Source organism: Onychostruthus taczanowskii, unplaced genomic scaffold (genome assembly GCF_017590055.1).
Source record: "Onychostruthus taczanowskii isolate IOZ18803 unplaced genomic scaffold, ASM1759005v1 scaffold34, whole genome shotgun sequence".
Lineage (NCBI taxonomy): Eukaryota > Metazoa > Chordata > Aves > Passeriformes > Passeridae > Onychostruthus > Onychostruthus taczanowskii.
Window position 1 is genome coordinate 585,069 of NW_024500794.1, and position 27,531 is coordinate 612,599.

General features: G+C 44.6%; 2 protein-coding genes across 4 annotated transcripts in view; one reads left to right on the forward strand and one right to left on the reverse strand.

Annotated features, from left to right (window-relative positions):
* Nucleotides 1-280: 280 nt before the first annotated feature.
* Nucleotides 281-16,564, reverse strand: FBXO40 (F-box protein 40). 3 transcript variants are annotated; one of them, XM_041410804.1, is made up of 5 exons: nucleotides 16,373-16,564; nucleotides 15,486-15,571; nucleotides 7,610-9,499; nucleotides 6,605-7,090; nucleotides 281-3,424 (listed from the first exon to the last, which is right to left on the reverse strand). In XM_041410804.1, the coding sequence occupies exons 1-4, from the start codon at nucleotides 16,389-16,391 to the stop codon at nucleotides 6,893-6,895; spliced, it is 2,193 nt and encodes a 730-aa protein (XP_041266738.1). In that variant the 5' UTR covers nucleotides 16,392-16,564; the 3' UTR covers nucleotides 281-3,424; nucleotides 6,605-6,892. The 3 variants fall into 3 exon arrangements, with proteins under 3 accessions (XP_041266738.1, XP_041266737.1, XP_041266739.1); XM_041410803.1 differs by having other exon boundaries at nucleotides 16,187-16,564; XM_041410805.1 differs by lacking the exon at nucleotides 16,373-16,564 and adding an exon at nucleotides 11,673-11,743 and having other exon boundaries at nucleotides 15,486-15,816.
* Nucleotides 16,565-19,353: 2,789 nt separating this feature from the next.
* The window catches only part of KPNA1 (karyopherin subunit alpha 1), a 53,299-nt gene continuing 45,121 nt past the window's right edge, over nucleotides 19,354-27,531 (forward strand). The window contains exon 1 of the mRNA XM_041410910.1: nucleotides 19,354-19,460. The gene's annotated coding sequence lies outside the window, so the exon portion shown is untranslated. The remainder of the gene's footprint in view (nucleotides 19,461-27,531) is intronic.

The window sequence follows — 27,531 nt, forward strand, 5'->3', positions numbered from 1 at the left end:
CACTACAGGGGTGGGGGTGCAGGAGAAGCCTCACACTTGCCACCAGAGCTGCTTCACTTTCACTCTGACAAAGCTGCAGGGAAAAAACCCCTACATTTACGCCTATAAACTCTTCCTGCACCAAGCTTGGGAGCCTGGAGGCAGCAGGGAAATGAGGCACAACCACTGGGGTCGAGGAGACCTTCCCAACCTGCAGTGTTTGAAAGCAGTCACCTCTCTGCATATTTGCTTTTTAGACTACTTTATCTTTGTGAAAAACTTGGAGGCTGAAGTGGGTTTCTCTTTTTCTTTTTCTTTTTCTTTTTCTTTTTCTTTTTCTTTTCCTTTTCCTTTTCCTTTTCCTTTTTCTTTCTTTTTCTTTTTCTTTTTTCTTTTTCTTCCCCGCAAAACCTTCTTCAGCTGGAAAGAAGATGGTTGCTCTGCAGTGTCATGAGCAGCTCCAGCTCCCCTTTAGCCCAGTGGGCGTGTAGTGCCACCAGCAGCTGCCAATTCAGCCCTGGCTTTGCAGGAAGAAATGTCAGTGGGGATAAAACAAGCTGCGAGAAAGGAAATGGATGAGCTCTGAGGGTGTTTAACTGCATTTTCTCTGTCTTTCAAACACACAGGGAGAAGTTGGCTGCTTCTCTGCTTCTCTGTTTCCTCTCCCCACAGTAACAGAACTTACCTCGCTGTGGCCAGCTAAAATCATGGATACACATCTGCAGGAAACCATGATAACCACCAGACACAGCTCAGAGGTCTGGGTACAGCCTTACCCTTTGCATCCCAGTCCCTTCTTCACCCACCAGTTCGGTCCTGCTTGGAAAAGCCTCACAAGGAATATTAACTCTTCCTGCAGGAGCTATGCTTAGGAGCCTTGAGCTGTCAGATGTGGCCAGCTGCTCTGCCTGGTGCTCCCACTGCCTCTCCAGGGTAAGAACACACACCTACCAGCACACTCTGTGAGTCCCTGCCAGTCTGAGATGCACTCACCTGTGCTCCCTGGCCCTACTGGTTATTGTCCAGCACTATCCATGCTCTCAGAGGGGCACCCACATATTCCAACAAAGCACAGCTTTACCATGAAGGCGTCGAGTTCAAGGGAGCCATTCAGTGGTGCTACAGCTGCTGGGAGAGCGCTGTGGATCTGTTTTCCTACTCAGGGAGATCAAAACCTGCTAAATCACTATGTGATGACAGATAAGGAGGTATCAGTGAGCAGAGGCCTAGACATCAAGGGGAGAGAATACACTCATTGTGATGAGAGAAGCAGCAGCAGACAAAAGCAGCAGCCAAAGGACCATCTAGTATGGGAAGCAGGTGAGGCCAGGGCGGCAGATGCCGGTGTGCTGAGGGAATCTCAAGTGATGCTGAGGAATCAGAGGAGTGATGCTGGGAGGAGACTCCAGAGGCCTCTGCTCCAACCTCTGACTCACTCTCAGGTCACCATAATTTTGTCTAACCAAATCTGGAAACCTTCCAAGAGTGGAGATACTGCCACCTTTCTGGGGACCTGTTCCAGTGCTGCTTTTTTATCCTTCTGGTAAAAAACTCATTCCTGAGGTTCAGCCTGAACATACCAAGTTTCAGCTTGTTGCCACTGTCCCTTGATCACATCAGCTGCTACTATTGAGAAGACCTTGGCTCCATTATCTTTGTAATCACCTTCTAGATATTGGTAGGAAACAACACAGGGTGTAAACTAGACACCAGGCAAGTACCAGGAACATGGTAGTTTAACAGTCATCTCTGGTGTAAAATATTCTGCTGTTCAGGGCTGGTAAAAAGGAAAATAAAACCAGTTCATTAATATCACATGTATGATGTTACAGGTTGTTTAGATGGAACTCAGAAAGATAAAAGAGGCTTTTCTCTGGTGCAGCTCAGTGCCAGCCATGAACTGCTTGAGTTCATACCTGGGTATGTAAGGAGAGAGCAAATATTAAAAGAGATAAACCCCAGTAAGGACTCTGCCGACATGGGGAAAACAGCTTCAGAGTTATGGACCAGTGAATCATCTCTCATCATCATAATGGGCCTCAGGCCTATGATTCTCAGCATGACATGACAAATTCCGTCACCAAACCATCACTGAACTTACAAAAGATTTGTTAGCTGTAAATAGCAATTAAGTCATAGAGCAGGTGGCCATCAAAAATAAATTTGGAACGTGTGATCATAATTTCCTTACATATAAATTCTGTGGGAAGATAAATAAGAATAAGCCTGCACTGCACATGCATGTTTTGTTTCAAAAGAAATTAAACCCCAAGGAATTTGAGACTCTTTAGTGTGGAATGCAGTGGTAAGGAAACTGCATGTGAAAGATGCTCAGAATTTCTGACAGAGATCTGGAACCTGCAAAGCAAAGAAGCAAAAGCCCCTCTGTAGCTATCTGGATGAACAACCACAAAGTGAAGGGTAAGGAGAAAACTTTTCTTCATATGTTTGTACATATAATGTAGCATTAATCTGGAAAATGGATTTTTTAAAGAAGAGATAGCTTTTCATTTAAGTAAATAACTGAACCAGGAAGGAGAAAGTGGCTTGCAAAGAAGATGAGGTCAAACATAAAAATATTTGTTAAAATTAAATAAATATAAAACATACATAAATAAAAGTCTTCAACAAGGAAAATGATAATGAAGAGCAGAGCAGAGGACAGGAGCATAATGAATATGAGAGTACAGGAACTGCCACACCTGATTTGAAGGCAAAACATACATTTATGTGATGAAGTCAAGAAAAAAAGGTAAGACCTGAATTTGAATGGATTTTTTAATGTCATAATAATTTTTATTCCTAAGAATGCAACAAGGAGTTACAGAGTTTCACAAAACAACAGGCACTGTTCAGATAAACATCACCTTATCTGTGCTCTCTCAGTTTTGGGAGTTGGAGGTCCATCAAAAAATTCCGCCCTTCAACCCAGACTTAGGATACATGTCAGTAGGTCACTTGCCCTTTCACCCCTTAAAAATTATCATCTGCCCCATGTTACTGTTGGGAATTTCCAGAATCTTTGTGAAGGAAATGCTTTTATCTGGAAAACCTCTGGTTTTGGCAGCACATCCCAACTCCTTTCATTCCTGTGCCCTTTCACCTGTCTCCTCTGGCCTCTCCTGACACCACCTACAAAGAGGCAGGTCTCTCTATCCAAACCCATTACCTTTTCTCTTTCCTGTCTTCTCTTGTCATGAGTTTTTTTGCCCTGCTCTGACCTTTCTGATTTCCACGATTCCTTCATTTCACTTCCACTCTTCCAGTGAGAGGAAACACTGCAAGACACATCAGCCTGGAGTGTGTGGAGTATTGCTCTTGCACTTCACAGGACTTGTGGACAGCACAAACAAGATCAAAGTCATGAAGATCCAGAGTGTGGGGGCTGGACTGAGAGCAACCTCAATGCTCTGCTGGAATTGGATCCCCTTTTCCAGTTCAGACCCTGCCAAAACAATAGACTATTTTGAAAAACACCACATGCTCAGTTTCTTCTAATCAAATTACTCAAACTGAGATTTAACCAGTTTTCTTTTCCAAATTATAAACTCAAACCAGGAGCTAAGGACTTGCTGAACCCAAACCAGAGCCTCTCACCTTTTAAATAAGCCAGCATTGTGCTCACCAAGACACACAGTGCAGGAAAATTCAGTTCCTTCCAGCTCCTAAATCTTCTGCTGATTCTGCTAATAGCAGGACCATCAACACTGAGCTAGCTTGGCATGTTCCTTTGATTAATAAAACTGCACCTGACACCAGGTCACAGCTCTCCACTCCTGGTAAGGCTGGGATGAAGTGAGAAGCAGCTCCCTGCTGACATTGGCCAGGTGGGTATGCAGAAATGCAAGGGTGATCTCCCCTTCCCTGTACAGCTTTGCCTCTCCCAGATCAGGTTGACCAGACTAACCTGGAGATTTTGGCTGTGGATTTTCAGCTTTGACTGGATATGCTGAAAGTTACTTAATCAAATTTACAGTTTGATTAAGTACAGAAATACACCTATATATTCACAGGAGCAAATATGTCTCTCTGTGAATGAACACTCTGTGTCTCTCCAGCATGCCCTGTAGGAATACCAGAAGGGAAATGATCCTGGATGTTCCATGCACACCCTGGCTGATCCCACGAGGTAGAGGTTGCGATATTCCTAACTGTGACCTGCACCATCAACCATTGTATTTCCAAAGGTTGCACCCCCTGAAGTCTGACTCAGGCACCTCCTGTGGAGGGAAGAAGCAGGATCCATTTTAATAAGGCTGGAACTGAAGTCATGCCATCTCCAGGAGCAGGGAGTGGCAAGAACAAAATCCTCTGGAACTGACAGAAGGCAGCCAGGAGCAGAAAGGCAGCAGTGCTGGTGACACTGGCACTAAAGGTAAAACGAGCCAAATTCACACCTAACATAGGCCACAAGTTCAGGGCAGCCACAGCACTTCACAGCAGCTAAAGTGGCTGATCATGTGAGATCTTGTTCACGGGCTGAAATTTTTCATGGTCTCCTGCCAGCCTTGAACACTGACTTACTCTGAGACCTTATTATTTAAGCAACCCTTTTTCCATCCTCCCCAGATTATCCATAAAAGTAAGTGGCTCCATTTTCAAGCACCGAGCATAGATTCTGGCACCCAATTTTTGGACATGCACTTGCAGATACTGTGGTCTGCAGCTACAGTTGGGTGCTCGGCATCTTTCAAAATCAGATACATGATAAGTGAAGAATGAGGCCCTGATGTAGAGACTTAGGAATTCTAAGTTTCTTAGGAATTCCTAGAGACCTAGGAAGTCTAGGAATTCTGGCTGTATGTTTTCACATCTGTCAACTTTGCTGGGTAAAACAAGGAGATAATATTGGGCAACTCATGTTATATGGAATGTTTTGAGCACAGGAGAGTTTTTGTAAGCTGCTTTAAAGGATGGACAGTTTGTTTTTGTGCAGAGGCTTAAACCTCAGGACGAAGGATCAGAGTGGTTCTAACTGCTCCTAGCCCAGCTTAGGTTCCATGTGTTCATTTCCTTCTCTTTCCTCTTCATAAACCTGGGATGCTACTTGAGTTTTCTACAGGATACCTGTGCAGAGAAGTTTATTTCATGTCTAAAGCATTATGAGACTTCCCAGAAAGGATCTCTAGGGGCAGAAAATAGAGTAGAATAAAGAAAAAGAAGAGAAAGAAGAGAGAAAGAAAAAAGAAGAAGAAAAAGAAGAAGAAAAAGAGTGCTGCTTTTCTTGTTACTGGGACCATTCCACTGTCCTCACAGCTCAGACTGTAAGCTCCTGAAGGTGTGTGTCTGGAAATGAAAAATATCCTCATCTGGTTAAAAATCTCACTGGGACCACTTAAGCTGCAGATGTAGGCAAGGCTGAGCTGCACTCGGGGTGGTTTGGGTCACCACACAATTCATGCCTTTGGTTACCAAGCACTCAGCTCAGGTGCATCAGCAACCTCTCTGGGTAAGAGAGGGCTCCTTGCATGGCCACCTCATCCCTGCACCAGGGTCAAGGATGGCAAGTGCACACGTATCCATCTGCCTGAGCCAGTCTGCACCTGGCCAGCCCAGGTGAGAAGAGTGGTGGTCCAGGCCAGCAAATACCCCAGCTCCCAGCTACGTTCTCCTGCTGAAGACAGAGAGATGAAAGCCAGACCTGTCCTGAGCTCACACTTCTGGGTATGAACTTAACAAAGAAAGGGTGTGAGTCAGCACCCTGTGGCAGTGCAGTGGCTGGAAATTGTCCTAAGCTGACACATAAATTTATGGCTGTTTCAGAGGAATCTCACCCGCCACCACATCCATGGCATTTCTGACTAGCACCACTGGAATGGTTTCAAGTAGTGTAATGAGACAGACACTGCTGGTAACATGCCTTTTCCTCTCATCTGTTGCCTCAGCAAGCCCATTCTGGTTTAAGATAGTGTATTTATTAAAAGATAAACCAAATCCTAATCACTCTTCTGCTCTGTAAAAATGCTATGCTCCAGACCATTCAGCTGAAGCAAACATTATCCATACTGTTACTGAATGGGTTATGAATTACTTTCCTTTTATGGAAAAGTATATTATTTCTTTGACATCCTGTTTTCAGTTGCTTGCAATTAGAATTTGCAATTTACAACTGCATAAGTGAGTTGGTAAGGCATTCTAAAAATATTCTTCAAATATTCTTTAGTGGCTTTAATGAATTTTCAGATAAAACACAGAAAGCTGTTACCTTAAAATATGAAAAGTCAATTGAGCCTCTGAAATTGTTTGCCACTTGGTTACTTCTAAAAAAGAACAAGTTTGCTTGCATTGGTTTGGTTTGAATGCTCCCATGAGCTCAGCTTTAGGCTTGCACTCAACTGGGTGTGCTTGCCTTAGTCAGGGTCCTAAATGATGGTCTGTGGCTGCTTGAATTCCCAAGTTCTCAATGGAGTTCTAATTAATTCACCTAATTTTGGGGTGTCCTTTTCTTTTGCCCACATCTCAGAGCAGGTTAGCAGTCCCTAGGTCTGCCAGGCAGGAGGACACCTACTTGTGCTCCAAGAACTTGGCTTTCCAGACAAACCTAAAGTGTTTCACATCTATTTGAGCTAAGTACATTAACTGCTCTTGCTTCTCTCAGGCATATGGTAAAGGAGCAGCAGCCTACCTTCAAGGATGTAAAAATGCTGTTTTCAAATAAGATCCTCATTGCTTTCTTCAGGATGCTGTATTAAACCAGGAACAGAAAACAGAAAGCATGTGATGTTAGTAAGCAGTGGTTGAAGCTTTAACAATTTAACGCAGGGAAAAAAAATGCAGAGGTTTCAAACGCAGGTGGGGAGAAGCCAATTTTGTACGTCCAAAGGAGAGTTGGAAGCAACAATCTTTACACCTGAATCCCCAAATCTTCATCTCAGAGCCCTGAAGGGAGCATGTCAGAGGGGAAGAAAGTTGTTCAGACTCTGTGCTTGAAAGTAGAGACCAAAGTCTTTCGAGTCTGCTCCCGGGATTCGCTCATGCCCATCAGCAGCACGGGGTCTGTCCTGTGCTCTGCCTGGTAGAAGGGACAATTCCTCAGGTGCTCTGACATGCTTGGGACATCGCTGTGCTGCCAGTTGTGAACTCTGGAGAAAAGGCTGCTGAACTGCCAGATCTAATGCAAGAGAGGAGAAAGGAATTGGGGAGAGGAAATGAGGATTTTAAATACCTGTTTATGCCTACAGTGGGTGTGCATTACTCACTCTGGACACTGCAATGAATGTCTGATGGTGCAGGGCTGGCATAGCAAGTGAAAAGGGGGTCTGGATTGTTATGTACCTCACACTTGCTGGTTTTGCTGCTTTAGTTATCACCCGCCATTTTTAATGGGGATGGTAATACTTAAATATCAGGAATTCTTGTTCTCAGTGCCTAGAAATGGTGCACATGGAAACCCAAGATGAGCTTGGGTGGGGACTTTCAGCTAGTCAGAGAATGTCTAGTTACACCTTCATCCTTTTGCTAGATGTACTGCACTCTACAGCCCTGGGCCCTGAAAACAAACCCCCATGCAAATTCACAACCTCATGAACCTTCCCCACATCTGCATGTTTATATGCAGCTTTTCTTGTTGTTCCCATGTTTTATCTGAAGAGAACTCATGACTCTTTTCCCCAGTGTCACAGCCACTTGCCTTTTTGCGACCTCTCCAAGAAGTACCACCATGGGAAAATCTTTTTTTCTCCCAGACCAGCAGGACCATTCCCCTCTCTTGAAGAAGAGTGGCACAGATGTCCCTCATGAGCACTGACACTTGTGATAGCTGAGATAAACTGAAGCTGTCCAGGAATCCTGCAATGTACTTGAGCACTTCCACTGGGAGGCTGCTCAGCAAGTCCTTGTTTCTCCCTCGAATATCCACTATGGGATTGCCTGGTTCAGCAAGAAGGGTGTCCACTTCTGGTTTAATAGCAAATGTCTTGAGAGGTTTGCTGTAAATAACCTTGGCCTTAAGTCCCTCGGGGCGGAAGTGATTTTGGACAAAAGGACACCCCAAGTAGGCCAGTGGGCAGCGATGCTGGAACCATCCATCCAGGCATGACTGGATATCAGCATGCACATTCTTGAAGTGGAATGGGAACTCATCCCTCCTAAAGAAATGACTGCAAGTGAACGTGAAAGCTGAACTGCTTTTGTTGTGTCTTCTGGTTACACATTCAGTGTAGAGCTCCATGTGCAGTTCTGGTGGGCTGTTTTCATCCAGAATATCTGCTAGAACTGCACTGGAGGAGAAGGGCTCCAAAGGAAAGCTGTATGTCTGTGTTGCAAAATCCACAAAGAGTCCATCGATACCTCTTGCTTCAGAGATCTCATGACCTTTCAGCTCTTTCTCCAGAGCACACAGCAGTGTGGCTTCAACTATATTTGTCTTAGGTAGTTCTTCTATGTTTATTCCCAGTTCTGAGGTATCCACTGACTTGTCTGAAGTTGGCATCTTGTGGCCCAGTGCATCTCCTAGTCGTGCTCTTTTGCCACAGTAACTAACTGGCACTTTGAAGGTATAGACAGTCTTCACCTCCTGGGCTTCCAAGTTCCCATAGACAAAGTCTTTTTCTCTGGGAGTGCAAGCAGCCATCTGGCCAAAGCGGATGAGCATTCCCCCGTGATGTACCAGATACATGTTGTAATCCGCTACACCGACTTCCTTCTTCAGCCTCTCCAGGACCCCTTCCTGCCAGGGAGCCAGTCCATTCAGCTCTCTACTCGGTGTTACTTGTTCAGACTTTTGACCCTTTCCCTCTTCTGCATTACCAGCTACTTCCTTTGCCTTCTCTGTGGAGCTGGCAGCACGAGAGGCTGCTGCTGTTTTCTTGGAAGCCTCCTCTGTCTTTTTTCCTGAGCTGGTTGCTGAGCCTGTTACCTGGCAAGCCAGAAGCTCTTTGCTGAAAATGTTCTCCCATGTTTTGTAACTCCCCAGATCCATTCCCTCTTTGTCCTTTGCCAAATCTTCCCGCTCACGTTGGCTGAGCTCAGACTGGTCATTGCCCTCTTGGGAACCACAGGCAGCTCCTCCCACAGCACCTGCTTCCCCACCCATGGCTTGATCCATTAGTTCTTCCAGTTCATCCTTCTTCCTCCACTCTGGAAATAATTCAGCTACTTTCAAAGCCCTGAAAAGTATCTTCTGGTCTCTGAGTGCCAAAGCTGTGTCCAGACATTCTTCATTCAAGGTCTCTTTCATAATGTTCTTGTGCAGCGTTGTGTCAGAATCCACGTTTGGCCAGCGGTTCCATTCCATGGAGCAGCAGACAACACTGGCTGGACAGACCTGGAGGTGCTTCCCCAGCTTAAAGCGGGCCATGGTGAAAGGGCAGCCATAGGCTGAGTTGAGGCAGGACACCTGCTCCAAGGGGCAGAGCAATTTGTGCTCCTCCTCCTTGCACATGTGGAAGGTGGCCCCACAGTGGAGGTGGCAGCTGATCACCATGCAGGACACGGAGACCTCAATGGGCGCGCGGCAGTGCCGGCTGAAACATCGCTCGCAGTGCCTGTGTTGCCCAGGGGGAGATTTCTGGGCCCGGTGCTGTGTGTGGCAAAGGCAAGAAGACAAGAGTTATTGTCTGAAGGAAGGAGGGTGGCCACAGACCCTCCATGCCAGTAGTTGGTTTCCACTCATGAGGTGCTCACGTGCACGTCTGGTGGGAATGAGGCTGCCAGCTCCACACAGTCACATACCACCTCTGACCCCCATGGTACAACCTGGCCTGGTAGCAGCACACATACAGACAAGGTCTTTACTCCTTAGCTCAGGCAGCCAGGGTATGAGCTGTTTTCTGTCCCAATATTTCACCAGGCTGCTGAAATCAAGACTGCTAGGGGCACAGTGAAGGAGCATCCCACTTCCTCAACACTGAGTAGGAAAAATTACATTCCTTTTTCCTCTCTAGATTTGGCCTAGGCCTCTTCTCATCTCCCCACAAAGACATGAATGTTGAACAATGAACCTTCCTTTGCTCTACACCACCAAGGTCAAGAGTGAGAATTGTCTTCAGGATGCCAGCTCCCACTGTGGAAAACATCCTGGGTAAGAGCTAGTTTCCTTGGCCCTCTTTACTCTGCTTTCCTGATTTACCCTTACACTCCAATTGTTGGCTTACAGAACTAGAGGCTGCTCAGTCACTACTTCCCTGGATACCTTCAACTGCTATCAGTAACTTGGCCCATAGAAGACCTGCTGCAAGTAGAAACCTCCCAGCTTTTCACTTCCTGCTCCTTACTACAGGAGTTGCATTCCAGCCTGATTCTGGAATCACAGTGAGTCTTTGTGGAAAGAAAAAAGCTAATGATAAGGAGGAACTCAAGTTTTCTTTTCAAACAGGACCCAGGCTTTTCTTTTTCATGTGGAAATAGGAAAAAAATGTTGACAAACCTTCACACACTCCTCCCCCCCACCCACCCTGCTCCATTTCATGCAGTAAGAGCTACCATAGGCCCAACAGACTCTCACTTGGCTCTGAGAAAAGACAGGTATTGGTAGTAAAATAATTTAGACTTTGTTTTATTTTTCCTAGGTTAAAGAAAACAAGTTATAGAAAAGTAGTGTTTACCTAGATGTGTTTTCTTTTGCAAACCCGGGGTTAAGTGACCTAGCCCTTGGGGGGAGAGGTGTGCTGCAGAGGAAGTGGGCTCGGGCTTGGGGGAAGAGGTTCTATGTGAAGAACTTCCTCTCTCTTTCTTGAAGGTGTTCTCTTAGCTTCATATCTTTCACACCTTTACACCCTGGCAGTGGAAGCCATGACCACCACCAGAGAAGGAAAGACGTCTGGGAAAGGCAATGCTTGTGGGTCTCTGCACTAAATACCAACACTCATATTTGAAAATTTGATGTGCGTTAATTGCTCAACACAACTTTGTTCCATCTTTTGCAATTTCCAGTGCTGATCAATACCTGCTTACACCTCCTAATGAATTAACCCCATTCCCTCTTGGCCCTGCAGAGTAAAGGAACACACAGCCTTGGTGGAACCTTTGCTCAGAGACAAACTTGCACTCTCAAGTGAAAGGTACCATCACCTTTGAGGGAAAGAGCTCAAGAGAGCAATGCAGAAAATACAACTTTCTGACTTACCATTATAACATCCCTGCCTTGCCTTAGGAAACACTGGCTTCTGCACAGAGGTGCCACCAGGGTGCTGGCCAGTGTGGCCTCAGCCACACCAAGCCCTTAAATACATGTGGTTTGGGGTGGCACCTGTCCTGCTTTAGGCTGTTCAGTTACATCTACTTTTATGCAGCTCGGAGAAGCAGGAGATACAGATGGGTTTATTTCACACTGGCGGCATCCTTGCCGCTCTCATTCTTGTAGCATTTTGCTGCAAATATAATCTCTAAAAATAGTCCCAGACATGACTTGCATAAGGTCAGAGGAAGGCTGGGTACATTACACTGCAATAAAACACGACTGTGTGAACAATACTTTCCACTGCAAAAGTAACTCTTGGGGAGAAATAGTTGATAAAAAACCCCCCTACATTAGAGGCATAGGCCTTATTGTTCTCCAAAACACAGAAAGGGCTGATGACAAAGTTTCTGGAGAGAAGCCTGCTTTCACATTGTTGCATGCTGAAATAAACCCCATCCAAATCATGTGTAGAGAAAGAAAATACATGCTTTGTTTATGAAAAGTGACCATATCACAGCATTCAGATGCAGAATCAGTCTTCCTCGTTATTCAGGCATTTTTTAGTTTAGTTTACCTCATCTCTAACTTGCATATGCTGTTCTTTTCAGACAAAAGATGTCTATTCCTTTCTTCTCATTGTCAAATCTGTGAACATATAGGGCAGGAAGAATGGACAGAGAGTTTCTTTCTGACATTTATCAGGGTTTGAATGCTTCTTATATTCTGACATGCCAGTAATCAGGAGCTCTGTATTTTAATTGATAATTTAGTTGGCTGTGGTTTCGTTGATGGTATTATTGCAAGTACAGAAACTGAAAACTCAAAACACTCAGCAGAAAGTTTACAAATTTTGCCTCAGTAGGTTTGATACATAACATAGAGAGGCAGGTGACACACAGATAAGTCAGGTGACAAAACATTTCTCTAAACTTGTACACTTCTTGATTCCCTGCAACTTGCAAAATTTCTCAAGGTCTGGGTTAGGAAACAAAAAAACCAAACAAGCCAGAAATTATTATTTCAATCATGTTCAAGCTACTGTGTAAGGAAAGAATGCACATTACAGTCCATAGTCTGTCCACTTTGGTAAATATTTTTAGACCATCATGACAGCAAATCAAGTAAGGTTTAAAAATATACAGCTGCTATTTTAACTGCAGCTATGTCTGTGTCTGGAGAGGGCCTGTTCAGTGGTAATAACTTACACTTTATCAACCAATTAAAATTTATTTCCAGGAGACATATATTTAATTAATTTGCAGTCAATGAACCAAAATAATACAAGTATTTTCTCATTTGGCATGTGACTGACCATTTGACATACTAAGGTCATACACTGTACCTGAGCTCTTTGCACAGAATCAAGGGGTACTTCCCAGTTTGAAGAAACATCAAAAAGGGCCACCAGAAACCCAGATAATGACCTTAAAGAGTGCCTCTGAGATGAGATTGCAAATGACCATAAAACAAACTTTCTAAATATTACAACATGATAACAAGCTCCTAAAAAAAATCTCATGAAAGTTCACATCCAAATGCTGGAGCCAAGAATGCTGAAGTTATATATAATGTTACAACAGAAGAATGTGAATACTTTTGGTGAACTGGCAGATAGGCAGCGTTCTCTATTTCTTTTAACCCTTGTTACCTAGCATATAGTGTTTATCTCATCTTTATCATACTGAAATCGTGAGGGGAATAGTCATTAATTTTCTTACAATATAAGAATTTTCATGTCAGTATATTTACTATCTTAGATCTGATTGTGTTCACAATAATGAATTTATCTTTGCAATACTAGAGGAGCACTTGAGGTTGAAAAATACTATTATTTCTATTTGACAGATATAGAATTAAAGTTTAGAAAGATGAAAATACATAGAATTAAATATGGTATTTTATACAAATATGTAAATGCCAGGCAAAAATGCCAAGCATGGAGATGCTCAGGTTCTTATGTTTCGCTTGCAGTTGCATGCCTCCTGCACAAAAACTGTGGCAGAGCCAGATGTAGAATCACATTTTCTAGGACACCAAGTAAGTCTTCTTTAACTAGTGATTTTCTTTTCCTTTCCTGCACTGCTCTTCCTCAATCACTACTTGCTTAACAACCTTGTCAAGAAATCAGACTTGGGTCTCCTTTTGATAAATAGATGTTTTTACTTCTTAGAGGTGAGGACAAAATCACTGTGCCATTGGAAATCATAGTGTATTGCATTTGTACATGAATCCCAGGAGCCCAAGTTTTCTTAATTCCCCTCCTTAGACACAAAATAAAAAGCAAATCCAAGAATGCCACCACCTGGAATCGTGGAGACCTCTAAATAAGTAAAACTCCACACCTCAACACCCACAGCAGGGTCAGCTAGAGCTTGGGTGACCCCCTTGGCACTCAGCACAGTGGGTCACTGTCCTTCATGGCACCCCTGCTCTGCAGTTGCCATTCAGACTGACCTTGTACATACAAGCTGCTAGCCAAGCTTCAAATGAGGTAGGCAGTGAGTATGGTACAGCTCAGGGCAGGTGGAAAGGGAGAATTAAAGGTGTAGATGAAATCTTCATCAATAACACTAATAGTGAGCATAAACAAGACTTACTTTTGAGGTGACCTCAAACGAGTTCACATGGATTTTACAGGGGCACTTTGAATCCAGGACAATCCTGGTGAACTTCAAATCCTTAGTATAAGACATGAGGAGGAGTAAGATTTTCTGTGAAACAACTGACTTGTTGGATAAGCCCAACAATGGAAGGATGAAACTGTGAGAATTAGGGAGCTACTGCCTGTATTTCCTACCTGGGGATCATCTGGATGAGGCTGTGGTGTTTCATAGCAATAGCCACTATTTCAGAGTTACTGAACAAGCTGGAATTGCTTTATACGGAAAAAAATAAATCCACAGTATAGTGCATCTGTTGGGCAAGGACTTCAATCCATCTCCTTGCCTTTCTTCCGGAGCATGCCTGTTGCTCAAGTTCTCAGAACAGCACATCAGCTTCTCCTCAGCTCCCTGCACCTGACACGCAGGACCATGGAGATCGAGAGAAGCTGTTGCACCATCAGGCCTCCCCCTTGCCTGGAAAATCTGTGCTGCACACAGGCAGTAAAGTGGCACCAAAATTTGCCTGTGCAATTTCTGTCTGGTGAAATGCACTAAAGCTGTTACAGGAGGAGCAGGGAGACTTCAGAGCAGTGAGGTACAGGTAACACAGGGCACTGCTGGTGGGAACCCTGCTCTGCACTCCCCACTAGAACATCTGGATCAGCAATGTTTCTTGCTTCTCCCTACCTGGTGCAATGTAGCCATAGGTCATCTGAGAGAAACCCACCCAAAAATTCCAGGCTTTGAAATGGTCCCCTGGGCTGGTGGCATAGTGCAGGATAGCTCAGCATCAGTATCATGTGTAGGGCTTGTTGGGGAGTCCCGTGGGAGACAGGCAGATCAGCAGGCTGTGCCATGGAACTGCTCTGCTGCTCCTCGGACATGTCAGGGGTCCCTGTGCTGTCCTTGGTAGACACAGTCAAGCAAACTTTCGCTTTGCATTGGTAACTAGGAAATGGGTTTGGTTTTGGTTTGAGTTCAACAAACCAAAAGAATAGGTCCAGTATGGTTGCAGTATAAGGAAAAAAAAAAAAAAAAAAAAAAAGGAGGGTAATGGTCCAAACCGTGTTTTTTTTCTCTTTGGGCTCAGGATCTATTTTATGCTCTGGTAACAATCTCATTAACATACTTTTCTGAAAGGTGCCCAGGGTAAAGAATCTCAGAGCTATTGGTTAAGATCTAAGTCATAAAATAAAAAGAGATTCATTAATAAAAATTGCTAAGCAGTTACAAGACTAAATGGTACGTAATACCTTTAACTCTTGCAGTTCTTACTTCATCATTCATTCAGTCTAGATTGCCAACGTAAAGTTTGCAGTCTCAATCTACAAAACTCATTTAATTTTAAGTACAAGCACTTTTGCCAAGAGATTGCTCTTGCCTTTCCTCTGACCCTTACTATATCTTCTTGCCTTCTCTGAATTTCCTGAAAATAACAGAAATTGAATTTTTGATTTATCATCTGATCTGCTGCTGAAGCTCCCATCTTACAATCAGCATCTTAGGTTTTTTTTAAATCCTGCATACAGTGCTGCAAACTACAGCTAATTCACTGAATATATTATGGAGGGTTTTTTTTAGAGTAGTATGTCACAGAAGTGCTCACAGTTACCAGCTGCCTCTGTTTTAGAGTGTCATTTAAGACATCTCATGATTATTCTATTTCATCTTAATTACTAAGGCTGTTTTGAAGATGTCTTGATTTTCATAGCTTGCTACAGTAACCATTACAGTGCATCAAGGTTTGTCCAAAAAACCCTCCAACTCTATTTACAAAGTCTTACCTTGATCATAGAGTCCCTGTGCACGTACCAAACACTTGTCTCCTGGTTGTGCTCAGCTGGGCTGAAGTGAGGTGGGTGAGGGAGAACTGCACACAAAGAAAGAGATCAGAAGGACACGGAGCAAGCCCAGGCAGAAACATCAAGTAGTTTTGGGATGTTAAAAATAAAACCTGTGCATGTGACCATGTAGCTCAGCTTACAGAGCTGTCTCTTCCACTGTATTTGTTAACTCTGTCACTCCTGGAGTGATGCTCTGCACACAAGTGGAGAGGCAGAACCAATAGCACTCTGTGTCCCCTGCATGAGAGGAAAAGATCAAACCCCTTCCCCAGCCCTGTGTCAGCTGCCTGCTGCTCTCTGATGGAGGTTTGCCCTTTACAACTTCACTCCCTTTAGCGCCCACACCAGTTTGTGGTTTCTGCAATTAGAATTGTCACCCAGTTCCCATTGTCACTGGACACAGCAGCTGGCACAGACAGCAATGGTGGTTTTCTGATCTGTCCAGGCAGGGTGGACATAAGGAGAGGAAAGTGGGAATGGCCTAGACTTGAGCAGCTGGGCAAAGGTGCCTGCCCTCCTCCTAGGGACCCCCAGGAGACTCCCAAGCTTCAATCCCTCCACTGCACAGTGCAAAGATCCCACCAGCCACCAAGAGTAAGCCTGAGGGAACAGCTCCCAGCCCCACCCTTCCTCAGCCAAACCTGGGGAAGCAAAGGAGCAGAGCAGAGCAGTCATGCTGTAGTGCAGGCATGGACTCATTAAAGCATTTCATAGTGACTTCCATGGTGAGCACTTCATACTGATGGTGAGTATGGACAGGTCGTCCATGCCAGTGAGGTTCAGGGGTGCAGATGGGGCAGGTGCTGCTTCTCCTCGGGGGTGCTCACCCCATCTGGCTGCAGACATCCCTTGTGACCCTGCTGCTGTTTGCTGCCACCTCTCACTGCCTCACAAACACAGAACAATCCTTTTGGCTGTGGCGGCCTTGAGATCCTAAATCATTATGAACTTGATACTTTGCCTTATCTTTCTCTTTCCCATCTGTGAGTCCTCAGTGACTCTCACGGCTTGAAACATTGCAGGCAACTGTTTTCATTTTTAGGGCTGAACAAAATGTCAGTGGGTGACAACCAAGGCTTGCTGGTGCCAGTTGCAACTTAGTAGAGCTAAATATGGTCAGCAGTCTGGCTCTGTGGCCTTTTTTAGAAAGGGCTGTATTATCGTGATACCATTTTCTGGCATCCCATTGCACTGGGGGAAACAAGAACCAGGGGTATTTTGCCTAAACTTGAATTTAACCCAATCACAGCGTGATGGCTGATCTGTTTACTCTGTCCACTTCCACTTTTCCTCCCCCAGCTCACGGTCATTTGTCAGCCTTCAATGTTGTTGTCATCTTTTCAGGCTGTGTTTAAAAACATGCTGAGGGTGTGCCTCATTTTTGCATGAAGAAAAATTCTGCTCAAAACTGTGTATTGGTTTAAGAGTAAATTCCCTCCAGCTGAATTAACTCAGGTTACAAAAACTCTCAGGGCTTCAGAAGTTGTTGTCAGAAATGAAGCTACCTTCTGTCTTAATTTTACCTGCATCTGATGTCAGTCTGGTCCCAGGTATCTCTGTTTTCAGACAGTTGGAATTCTGGTGGTGCTTTTTGCTGTGACCACAGACCCAGACAGCCTGGACCTGCCTCTCTCTCTGGTAGGCTGCCCCACAGCCTCACCCCACACAAGGCTCCACACAAGTTTTGCAAATCCTTGCCTGCAGGTGATGACTGTGATCCAAAAAGGTGTCATCTGTGATGGCTGTTAAGGGCAGGTTATCACAAGACATGCAGAATGAACATAACTCACCATGCCTGAAAATATGGGCTTGGTGGGGAGAAGGGAGCAGAAGAGCAGAGAGACAGGAAACAGGAATTCATCCTTGTACCTGCATTGCATTAGCTCTGTTGCATCTGAAGCCAGACTTTCACCAAAACCAGGAGAACCTGAAGATCTCTGCTGCCACCCATAACTGTGCTAATTTGATTCAAGGTATAGCAGGAATGCCAGCCAGTACTGTAACCAGACCTCCTGCTGCATTACAGATGTGCTTAGGTAGGGTGCAAGAAATGCGAAATCCCTGAAAGAAAAGCGGAACTGTTTTTTTTGTATGTTTATTTGGTTTTTTTTTTTTGGTGAAGATGCTTTGGGAGAAAGCTGTTGCCTCTCTGCTTTAATCTATCTTATCTCAATTCAATGCGTACAAATGCTGTGCTTCTATATGAAGCCCTGTGAAATATACCAGTGTGTGTATGTACACAAATATATATTGATGTGGCAAAATTGTCTGAGATCTGGTAGCCTGAGAGAGGTGAGGCTGCTGCAGCCCCATGCCCATGTCCAAGCAATAGCCAGACAGAGTTTGTATTCCCAACATGCACAAATTCACGTATGCACCAATTAAGCACACATGGACACAGATTACACAGATCCATCCACACAGAGCACTGCCACACAGCACTGGCAGCCTCATCCCACACTCTGCTCCAGCTGAGCAGGACGGAGGTGCACTAGTGAGTGTCCGTGTATATCTGTGTATTTACAGAAGTATTTACACACGTGTACAGTGTCTCCTTCCAGCAGCTGGCCTCAGGCAGTGCCCAGAAGCTGCCCCTCAATCCCAGCCCCTCCAGCCCCCAGCAGCAGCTCCCTGTGGTGCTCTGACCACGAGTTCCTCACGCAGGGCAAAGTGCAAAAGGAGTTTCGTGGGAAGACCCGACAGGCTGCGCAGATCAGGTGCAGGACGTGGACAAATCATCACAAACCATTGACACATGACTGGCCCTTTTATTCCTGTATGCTGTATTTGTTTCTCTGTGTGACCTAGATCACCCCTGGCTCCTGCCCTAATCACTCCCTAATGAGTCCTGTGCAATCCCCAAATGCTCTTCCCCTGCGTCTCGTCCTGTGTCCCACACCCCTGGAGACAGCTACACCTCTAATCCTAAAGGTGCTCTGGGGCTGAGGCTCCTGGGATGGGGCTGGACAGGGTGTTCCTTTCTCTGAGTCCTTAATTTGTGTTCCCACCTGCCACTGTGCTCCTCAAAATGGGTCTTTATTGGGCTGATGGCTCCTGGGACGGGCCTGGAAGTGGATACTGCCTGGGCTCCCCCTCCTGCCACCATCACCCTGTGCTCCTGTGTGGGTGTGCGGGCCCGCTTGTGCCACACAATCCAATGTACGTGTCTGTCCGTCACACACCGTGGCTGACCCGCAGCCTCTCCGGCCGCGGCATCGCCCGTGCCACAGCGAAATGGCTCCGCTGCTTGCCGCACCCGCAGTGACGCGGTCTGCGGTGGCACCGAGGCCACCGCTAGGGGACCTGCATTAATTAAAGTGGAAACATCAGCCCGCTGCGCTGTTCTGGGCCGTAACAGCCCCGGGAACATCCCTGCCCCTTTCAGCGCTCCCCAGCACGGAGCTCCCTGGCGGCGGCGCTGGCGGGCGGCGCGTTGGGGCCTAACACCGCCGTGACATTGGCGGCTGCTGCGCCATCGCTACCACCGCCTCCGTGTCCCGGCACACGACCCCCGGCCGGCGGCCAGCGCCCCTCAGGCGGGGAAGGGACGGGGCACCTCCTCCCCTCTCCCCAAACCCCCCCGGGCGCGGCGCCACCACCCATCGGACTACAACTCCCGGCGTGCCCCGTGGCGGGAGAGACGCGCCCGCGCGGCGGCGCGCGCTGCTTGTCGGGAGCCGTAGTCTTTCCTTCGGGGCCGCGCCGTCCTGAGGAGGGCGCCGCCGCCGCCGGCCGGTCTCGCCGGAAGGGCTCTTCCTCCCAGAGGGCGCCGCGGCGCGCCGCGCGCGTGCGCAGTGCCGCTGCCAGCCAGCGCCGGGCAGGCAGGGAGGGAAGGAGGGAGGCAGGGAGGGAGCGGCGCTCGCGCGCCTCGGGCCCGAGAGGAGACAGCGCGGTGCCGCGCCGGGCCGGCAGCAGGTACGGGGGCGGGGGGGGAGCCCCGTTACCTCGGCTCCGGCGGAGCGAGCGTGACGGCAGCCGGCGGCGCGCGGGGCCGCGTCCCCGCGGGAGGAGGGACCGGGCGGGGATCCGCTGCCGGCGGCTCGGGCCGGCGCGGTGGGAGCGGCGCGCGCGTGGGCCGGGATCGGAGCGGGACCGGGACCCGCACCTCGCGGGGGAAATGGGGAGAGGCGGGCCGGTCTCGCTCTGTCCGGGGAGAGGCTCCTCGTGGCTGGAGGGACTCTCTTGGCTTGTGCCGGTGGCGGGGCCGCGCGCGCCGGCTTTGGAAGTCATCGTGGTTGGCTGAGCGGAGTCGCACAAGTCCGTGCCGCGGGGACGGGATGGCCCCGTGCCGCTGCTCCCACGGCGGGACGGCGTGCGAGCGGAGGCAGGGCATCAGCTGGACGAGAGGGCATCGTCGTAGGCTGAGCCGGGGGAGGTTTAGCTTGGACAGCAGGAGGAATCTCTTAACGTGGTTAAGCATTGGAATGGGCTGCCCTAGGAGATGGTGGAGTCACCGGCTCTGGAGGTGTTTGAGGAAAGACTGGACGTGGCGCTCAGTTCCGTGGTCTGTTTGGCGTGGTGGTGTTGGGTCGCAGTTGGACTCGGTGATCTAAGAGGTCTTTTCCAACCTGATTAATTCCGTGGAGGGGAAGGGAAACTTTCTCCTGGATCTTCCAAGCTTTTGGTTTTTTGAATTTTTCCCCTTGTGTTAGTTGTTCTTAAAAGGCTCTGCCATCTTCCTGCAAATATCACCCCGTAGCCTCGCATTATGTCACTTACGATGTTATTTCTCTGACTGCCCGTGTACGATGGAAGGTTAGTGCTGGGTGGCCGTTTCCAGTTGTCCTGTTCCAGAGACTTTATATGCAACAGAAACTTGTCCCATTCATAGTCTGTAAATCTGTGCTGCCCGTAGCGCGGTCCCTGTAACAATGATTTTAAGCTTTGCCTCTTGAGGGCGTTTCATGAAAATGAAACTCCGGGCTGAAAGGATACGTCATGAGCTGTGAAAATACCGGGCTGCTGTTTCTGCAGAATTCCCAAATGGTGCTGAATGGTGGTGTTTAATGGTCCCTTTATCCTTTTTTAAGCTGGTGTTCCTCTGGATTTTTTTGTTTGCTGGCGTTTTTTCTGCTCTGACTGCTTGATGTTAATGAAAGACTTACCAAAGTTGGGATATGTCAGTGAGCTCTCAGGAAATGGAATTGCAACTTTATCCTCAGAAGCTCTTTATTTTAAAGCTGTTTTGTATATACCTCGGGCAGTTAGTAGTTGGAGTAGAATTTCCTCCAGCTGTTAATGAAGTGCTGTGTAAATTAATAGGTTGTATCAAGCTGGTCTTTTGTGTATTTGGGCTTATTTTTATTGTAATTTCATTGTGTTCTCCTTTCAGTGTTACCACCTGCATTGTATTGTGAACTAGCTCATTCAAAACAAGTTTTGAAGTTTCTACTTGAACTGTGGTTGCACCTTTTAATTACCCTTTAGACATACCCATAGGCACAGGGGAAATGAATCGTAGCTTGAGGCACGGTAACTTAAGGTGCCACATGAGGTAGAGATTTTTCTCAGCATGGATTTTCTTGTCACAGTCTTTCAGAGAGATTCAGTGATGCTTCGCTTCTGAGAGATGTGACTGTTTTGGACCTTGGCATCCCCCCACTGACCCCCAGCTTCAAAGCAGAGTCTTTGTTACATCCCATCTCTCACTGACACTGTACCAGGGTGTTCCCCTCTTGCTGTCAGTGTGCCATGTGCTGATTTTCTCTGATGCTGTGTTCTGTTGATGACTTCAGAGCTGGCATGCTCATGTGGTCCTCTATATTCAGCTGAGTGCTGGCTCCTGGAGAAGTCCCAGTTTAGTCCATTTGGAAATGGAAAGGCAGCAACAGCCCGTGGGCAGCAGCGCTGGCCCAAATCACCACGAGAACTAAAAAGTCCTACAGTCAGTTGTAGCAGTTTCTGAAAGGTTCTTTATAGAAACTTCTTATTTAAGCAGGTTATTTGATAGTCTTATTTCAGCTTTGGTGTTTCTGTACAGTGCTCTTTACTTTCTTTTTTTTTTTTTTTTTTTTTTTTTATTTCTGACACTTCTGTTGAATAAGCTCATGTTAATAGACTGATACATTTTCTTTTATGGTCCTGTTTCTGCAGGCTTGCTTTAAAATCTTTCTGTTTGTCCCTCAAAAAGGCTGTGAATTTTTTCTTCTGAAGTGTTTCACAAGTTCTTGAGGGGGCTCAATTTCTGTCTTTAAGAGCACAAAAGTACCTTAAAAGGCAACTAAAAAAGTTCTTAAGTTGCAAAATATAACTTTTATGGCAAGAGGTTAATGGATGTAAACCAGTGCCTCCCTGAAAAACTGAAATCAAGTTTTTCCAAAATAGCATATAGCACATAAAAAAACCTGAGTGATGTGATTTAGGGCTAGAGGCTTTAATGTTAATTTGCAGCATAAACATAAGAGAAGAACAGCAGCAAATAGCTTAATTTATGGTATTTGTTTAAATACTTCTGAAGGCTAAAGGGAATAGTGAGCAAACCTAGTAGGCTGTGAGCAAGTCAAGAAAAAAAAAAAGACATTAAAGGAATTACACACTTGATGAAATATTCTGAGTGGCTGAAATATCTGCACAGTAGGTTCTGGAATGATGTAATGGACAAACAAGTTAGAAAGACCAGACCACCTCTTTTTCAGAGAACAAGTGGAAGCTGAACTGATAGAAAAATTATTCAGCTTCACACTAAGGAGCAAAAGCATAATGGATGTACTTGTTTAAATAATGCAATAATACTAATAAAGAGATGTTGATGTAAATTACAGAGAATGGAGGCAGCATTATGAGAGCGAGTCAGCTTTTTTCTGCTCTGAAGGAAAAGACTGTTACAGTTTTTAAAGTCTGTTAAGCAAGTAAGTGGATTAAACTGCTCGATGTTATTTCCAAAAATAAATGTGGAGTTTTCAAGATACAAAATGCTAGCAGTAGAATGCAAGGCCTGTAGAAGTATCAGTGCTTTTAAATTATTGTGGACAAGGTAAAAGGACTCTGGAAAAACAGAAGAGGTAATTTTAAGCTAAACACTCTAAAAGCCTCTACTGAATATAAAATCTGTAGGCCAGTAGGACTGGAAATGATATTATGCCACCTCCTGAGTGTCTTAAATTGCATTAAACATTGTGCAGACTTAATAATTCATTTTGAGGATAAAAACTAGGGATAGTCTAAGACAGGTGACAGTAAATTTCCTTTCACCAGGATTGATTTATAAGGGATGTTAGTAGCAGGAAGGTATGAAAAAGTGTTAGAAAGTTGTGGTAGGCTGCACATCACAGGGTCACTTCTGCTGGTCTGTTCATGTTAGGCAGGAATAAATGGAGTTCAGTGACAGAAGAAATTTGGTTTGGAATAATGTGAACGCTTTATTGAAACAAAATTATTGCGTAGTGTCCTGAGGAGACAGACGCTAAAGCTCATTGGACCTGAAAGACAAACAACTGTTCCTGGATGTGTGTGGAGAGTTACGGACTCTGAGCTTTCAGAGTGGCACATAAGATTTAAGATTTAGCCAGTCACCTGCTGCTGACAGTTTCCTTGTGATCCAGAGTATTTATTTTCTCTGGTTTTGTGTTTTTGTTGGTAGTTCCGAGTGCTTGTCAGGCTCAGCAGGAGGATTCATCTGTTCTGTGAGATGCCAACTGGTTTGACACGCACAGATCTTTATTTTATTTTATATAACTATTATATGTAAGTGATGTGCTGCTTCTAAAACCATAAAATAAATACCCTGTGGCTAAATATCCTGAACGTATCTTGAAACAAGGCTTTGTAAGCCTGTCAAATTTAGTGCCAAGGTAACACTTGAAAGCAAATTCACCTGTTGAATTACGAAAATGGGCAAACAAGCCACCTATTGGTGGATCACAAACTATAAGTATCTATAAATAAAGTCCTATGATGTTGTGATTAACATTAGGTTTTTGTGGTTTTTGTCTGAAAAACAGACAAAAGGGTCTGACTGCCTCTTAAAAGACACAGGGATTCTTTGTAGAGGTTCCACATGATCCTTTCTTCAACTGCCTACGTGTTCTTATTCTACCATTTTGTTGGTATTGATGAGTTACCAGAAAATAGAAGAGGTGTCTCTGTGAATGTGCTGTTAGTTGGATTCAGGAGCTTTTGGTGGGAGGGGTATTGGGTGTAAATGGGACGAGGGAGGCAGAATGAGTGTAACTAAGCTTTGAAGGGCCTGTGGGTTTTGGCTTGATGTGGTTGATACCTCAGTGCTGTGTGACTCTTTCATTGCTGATGTCCAAAGCTAGGATGAAATCAGAAGAATTTTGATGTACTGTTATTTTGTTGGTTTGCACACATATCTTCCATAGTGCTGAGTCACAGCAAATGATACAATTGTGGCAGGCAGATTTGTCATCATGGGAAGCATGAGGTAGCTTTGCTTTCAGTGCCTTCTGATATTTCCAACCCTAAACAAAAGCTGCTTGAAACTACAAAGTCGACTTAATTATTAATTTATTTTTAACCTAATTTGTTTTAAGCTGTCAGAGCTTTCTTCTTTTTGTTGTGTGAAATTCTGAAAGGTGCACTCTTGTTCACTTATAAATAATGTTTAAGGCAAGTTAGGATTTTGGAAATGTTAGAGTGATCTTTTTTTCTGATAGGTGATTGTCAAATGTGGTTTTTCAAGCAGTCCCTCTTTTAGATATGACCTTACAGAAAATACATAGTTGGCCAGCCCATTTTGTGAATGCTGGGGGGATGTGCTGTAATCTTGATCAAAATACAAATGTATCTCCTCTTCAAAAGAAAAACAGATTACATTTTCATTTGGCACACAGGAATAATCACTTCTGTTGTTTCATGTGGACCGACACATTAACATGATTTTTTTTTTTTTTTTTTTTTTTTTTTTTTTTTTTTTTTTTTTTTTAACGTCAGTATAATCCTGTGTGGCTGAATAGTTTAATTCCCCATCACTTGCTGCTTTGTGTTGTGACTTGTGGGACCTTTTGGTTCCAGGTTGATTGTGGATTGTGGGGTTATAGAAATGAAGGTGAGGGTTTTTAAATTTAAACAGATTTATTGCACTGCTGCATCTTTGAACACAGCAAAGGAATTTTGTGTTTTCAGCTCAAGTCAGAAAGTCTCAGTTAACAAATTTGAAGATGTTTTCATTTTAAATTGACCTGACTTTGACAGTCAGTCTTTTTTACCTTCTCACTGAAGTTAAAAGCTTTCTGGAACTTTGAAAACTGTATCTGCTGCCTTGTTAAGTCAAAAGGGACCTTTTAAAAATGGAACTCAACATCTTGTAAATATCTTCATGGTAGTAAATGTATAGTGAAGTGCTAGATACACTGTATATAATTTTTACTGTACGTGTTGCCTTGCTAAAACTGTTTTCCAGTAAACCTTTAAATGCATTACTTCTTAATCTGTTCAGCAGTGTTTCTTCAAAAAAGAGCAAAAAAAAAAAAACCAAAACCCACACAATCCTCAAACTTTTAAAAATTAAGTGTCCAGCTCTATGGCTGTCAGTGGGTTTAACTAGTAATGCAGGCTGATGTGCCAGGTCAGTTTCTGAGGTAGTGCCAAGTGTCAGGTAATTCTGTTTCTGTTAGTGGTTGGTTTCTTTATGCAACCAGAAATATATTTCCTTAATTTTTTTTCCCTATGGGTTTGTTTTTTTTTTTAGTGTAAAGAAGATCAGGAGCCTGGCAGGCTGATGTTGGCCTGGTTTTAAGTACATCTCTTAAAAAATAGGTACTTTTTTTTGTAGGGACAGAAGATCTTTCTGAATGTTACCTGGAGATATAATCAATATATCCTTCAAGATCAGTAATTTCGCAGAAATATCTTTGATGTGGTAGTTGTTTGTCTTTACTTTAGCCAACTTTTCAGCCCTTTCTTTGTTTGTGGGTGAGAAAGTCAGGATGAGGTGTTGAAATGTGACAATCTGACATCCCTGCAGATTTGACAGAGGTGTCTCAACATTGTTCAGATAGCACACAATGTATTACTCCCCCCCTTTTTTTTTTTTGCCTTTGAGCAATATTAAAGTTTGTAATTTGTAATATCACATTCCATGTTGTGCAATGTTGTTTGTCTTTTAGGTCTTGTATTAATTGTTTTAAGGTTATTCTTATTTTTAAGCAAGAAACAGTCCAACTTGCCAAGTGGTCTAGAGCTAGAACATGCCAACTTAGCCATAGATTAGGGGGGTTGGTACTTGTTTTGCTATTTCACAGGGTTATAAAAGTGCTAGAACGGAAACAATTGTGAATTAAGGCTTACCACTGGGCAGGGAAAAAACCCTAAGAGGACTAGGAAGCCTGCAAAATAAAGCAGATTTGAAAGATATGGAAATGGGCAGCAGTTCCATGAAGGAATCCACTTCTTAATTCCAGTTTTTAACAGAAAGTCTCTTAAAGTCTGAACCCTGTTTTGAGGCTATACATTCTATTCATGTTTGGCTACCATTCTTATGTTACATTTGAAGCTCCTTTAATCTTCTGGCCTTTTGGATAGCAGAGGGTGGTGGTTCCTTTTCTTCTCCATTGTTCTTGTATGCTTGTTTCCCTAGGAGTGTGGATCCCTGCTGGTCGGCTGCTGCAGCTTTCATAAACCACAGAAAATGAAATTCACAGGATTGTTTTGTTTCTTTGTTAGGGCTGGAGCAAAACTTACTTTACAGGTCTTTACAAATACTGTAACTACTGATTTTATAGTGACTGTGAGATGTGTTTCCCAATCCTCTTTTACAGCTAGAGAAAGGCAAGCAGAAGTCTTGGAAATTGGCTGTGCTTTGCTTGAACAATAGCTATTTGTAGTTGAGATGATTAAATATCCTTTCCTGTAGATGTCCTGAGCTTTACAAGAGTCTGAGGACAGAAAGTATCGCCTGTCCCTCAGGTGATAGGGACCTTCTGCTGATGGGCATTCCCACAGACCCCTGTAAGCCAGTATGGTTTGTCAAATAGTTTTACATTAGAAGTCAGTACAACCTCATCAAAGTGTTTATCTGGCTGAGCTGGCTTTTGAAAAACAGGGGACAGCAGTGAAGAGGGAAGTCAATCTGTTGATTTCCTTTATTTTTCTTTTTCTCTCAGATAACACTGTCAACAGCATAGAGACTTGGTGGATATGTTTTCATCTCTGTAGGATGATGCCAAATGTAGGGTTTTGCTCTAGAAGTTTTTCCAGGGAAATAGCATTAATCCCAGGTGACACTTGTATCATTCTATGCCCTGTATTATTCATGGTTTTGTTATGAAGGGTTTTTGTTTTCTGTCTTCTCAAGAAAGCTGACTGTTTACTTCCCCGAGATTTGCGTCTGTTAGCATCCTGACTCGTTGCCTGTTAATTGCCAAAAAGCAAAAATCATAAGGACTTTCCAAAATCTACACTTCGTAGGGAAAAAGCCCAGACACATTTGTGGCCAAAATTCTGATTTTTTTTTTTTTCTTTTTTGAGAATGTGTTCATGAGGGCAGTGAATGACCAAGTGCTGCTGATTTCTGGTTGGCTTTTTAAATTGGATAGGTTTTCTAGTCTCACACAGAAGAGTGTCAGAAGGTGATGTATCCTGTAATCAGAGCTCAGTGAATTGCTCAAACATCTGTCCAGGCTGTGCTGTAGGTATTTGGCTTGATGTCAAGAAGTGTGATTGGGAGGAAACTTCTTCTCTAGGACATGTAGAATTTCATGGCAGAGCCAGTAAACAAACTAAAATCTCCTTGGAAGTAAAGCTTTTCTTCCTTGAGTAATTCCAGCTTCTCTCACTGCTTGACAGTGCCATTTCTAACATGAGTTGTCCTTTCAGGCCTGATAGTGCCTCTTGTATCTTTTCTGTGTCTCTCTGGCAGCAATCTAAAGGAGAGACAGCAGTGTGACAGCACAACAGAGCTCCCAAGTCTGCCTCCAGTGACTCCTTTCCTTCTGACAGCCACCTCAGTTCGGAAATGTACTCTCATAATATGGCAAATCATGGGTATTCTGATAATTTTTTATCACACTGTTTCTCTTCAAACTCC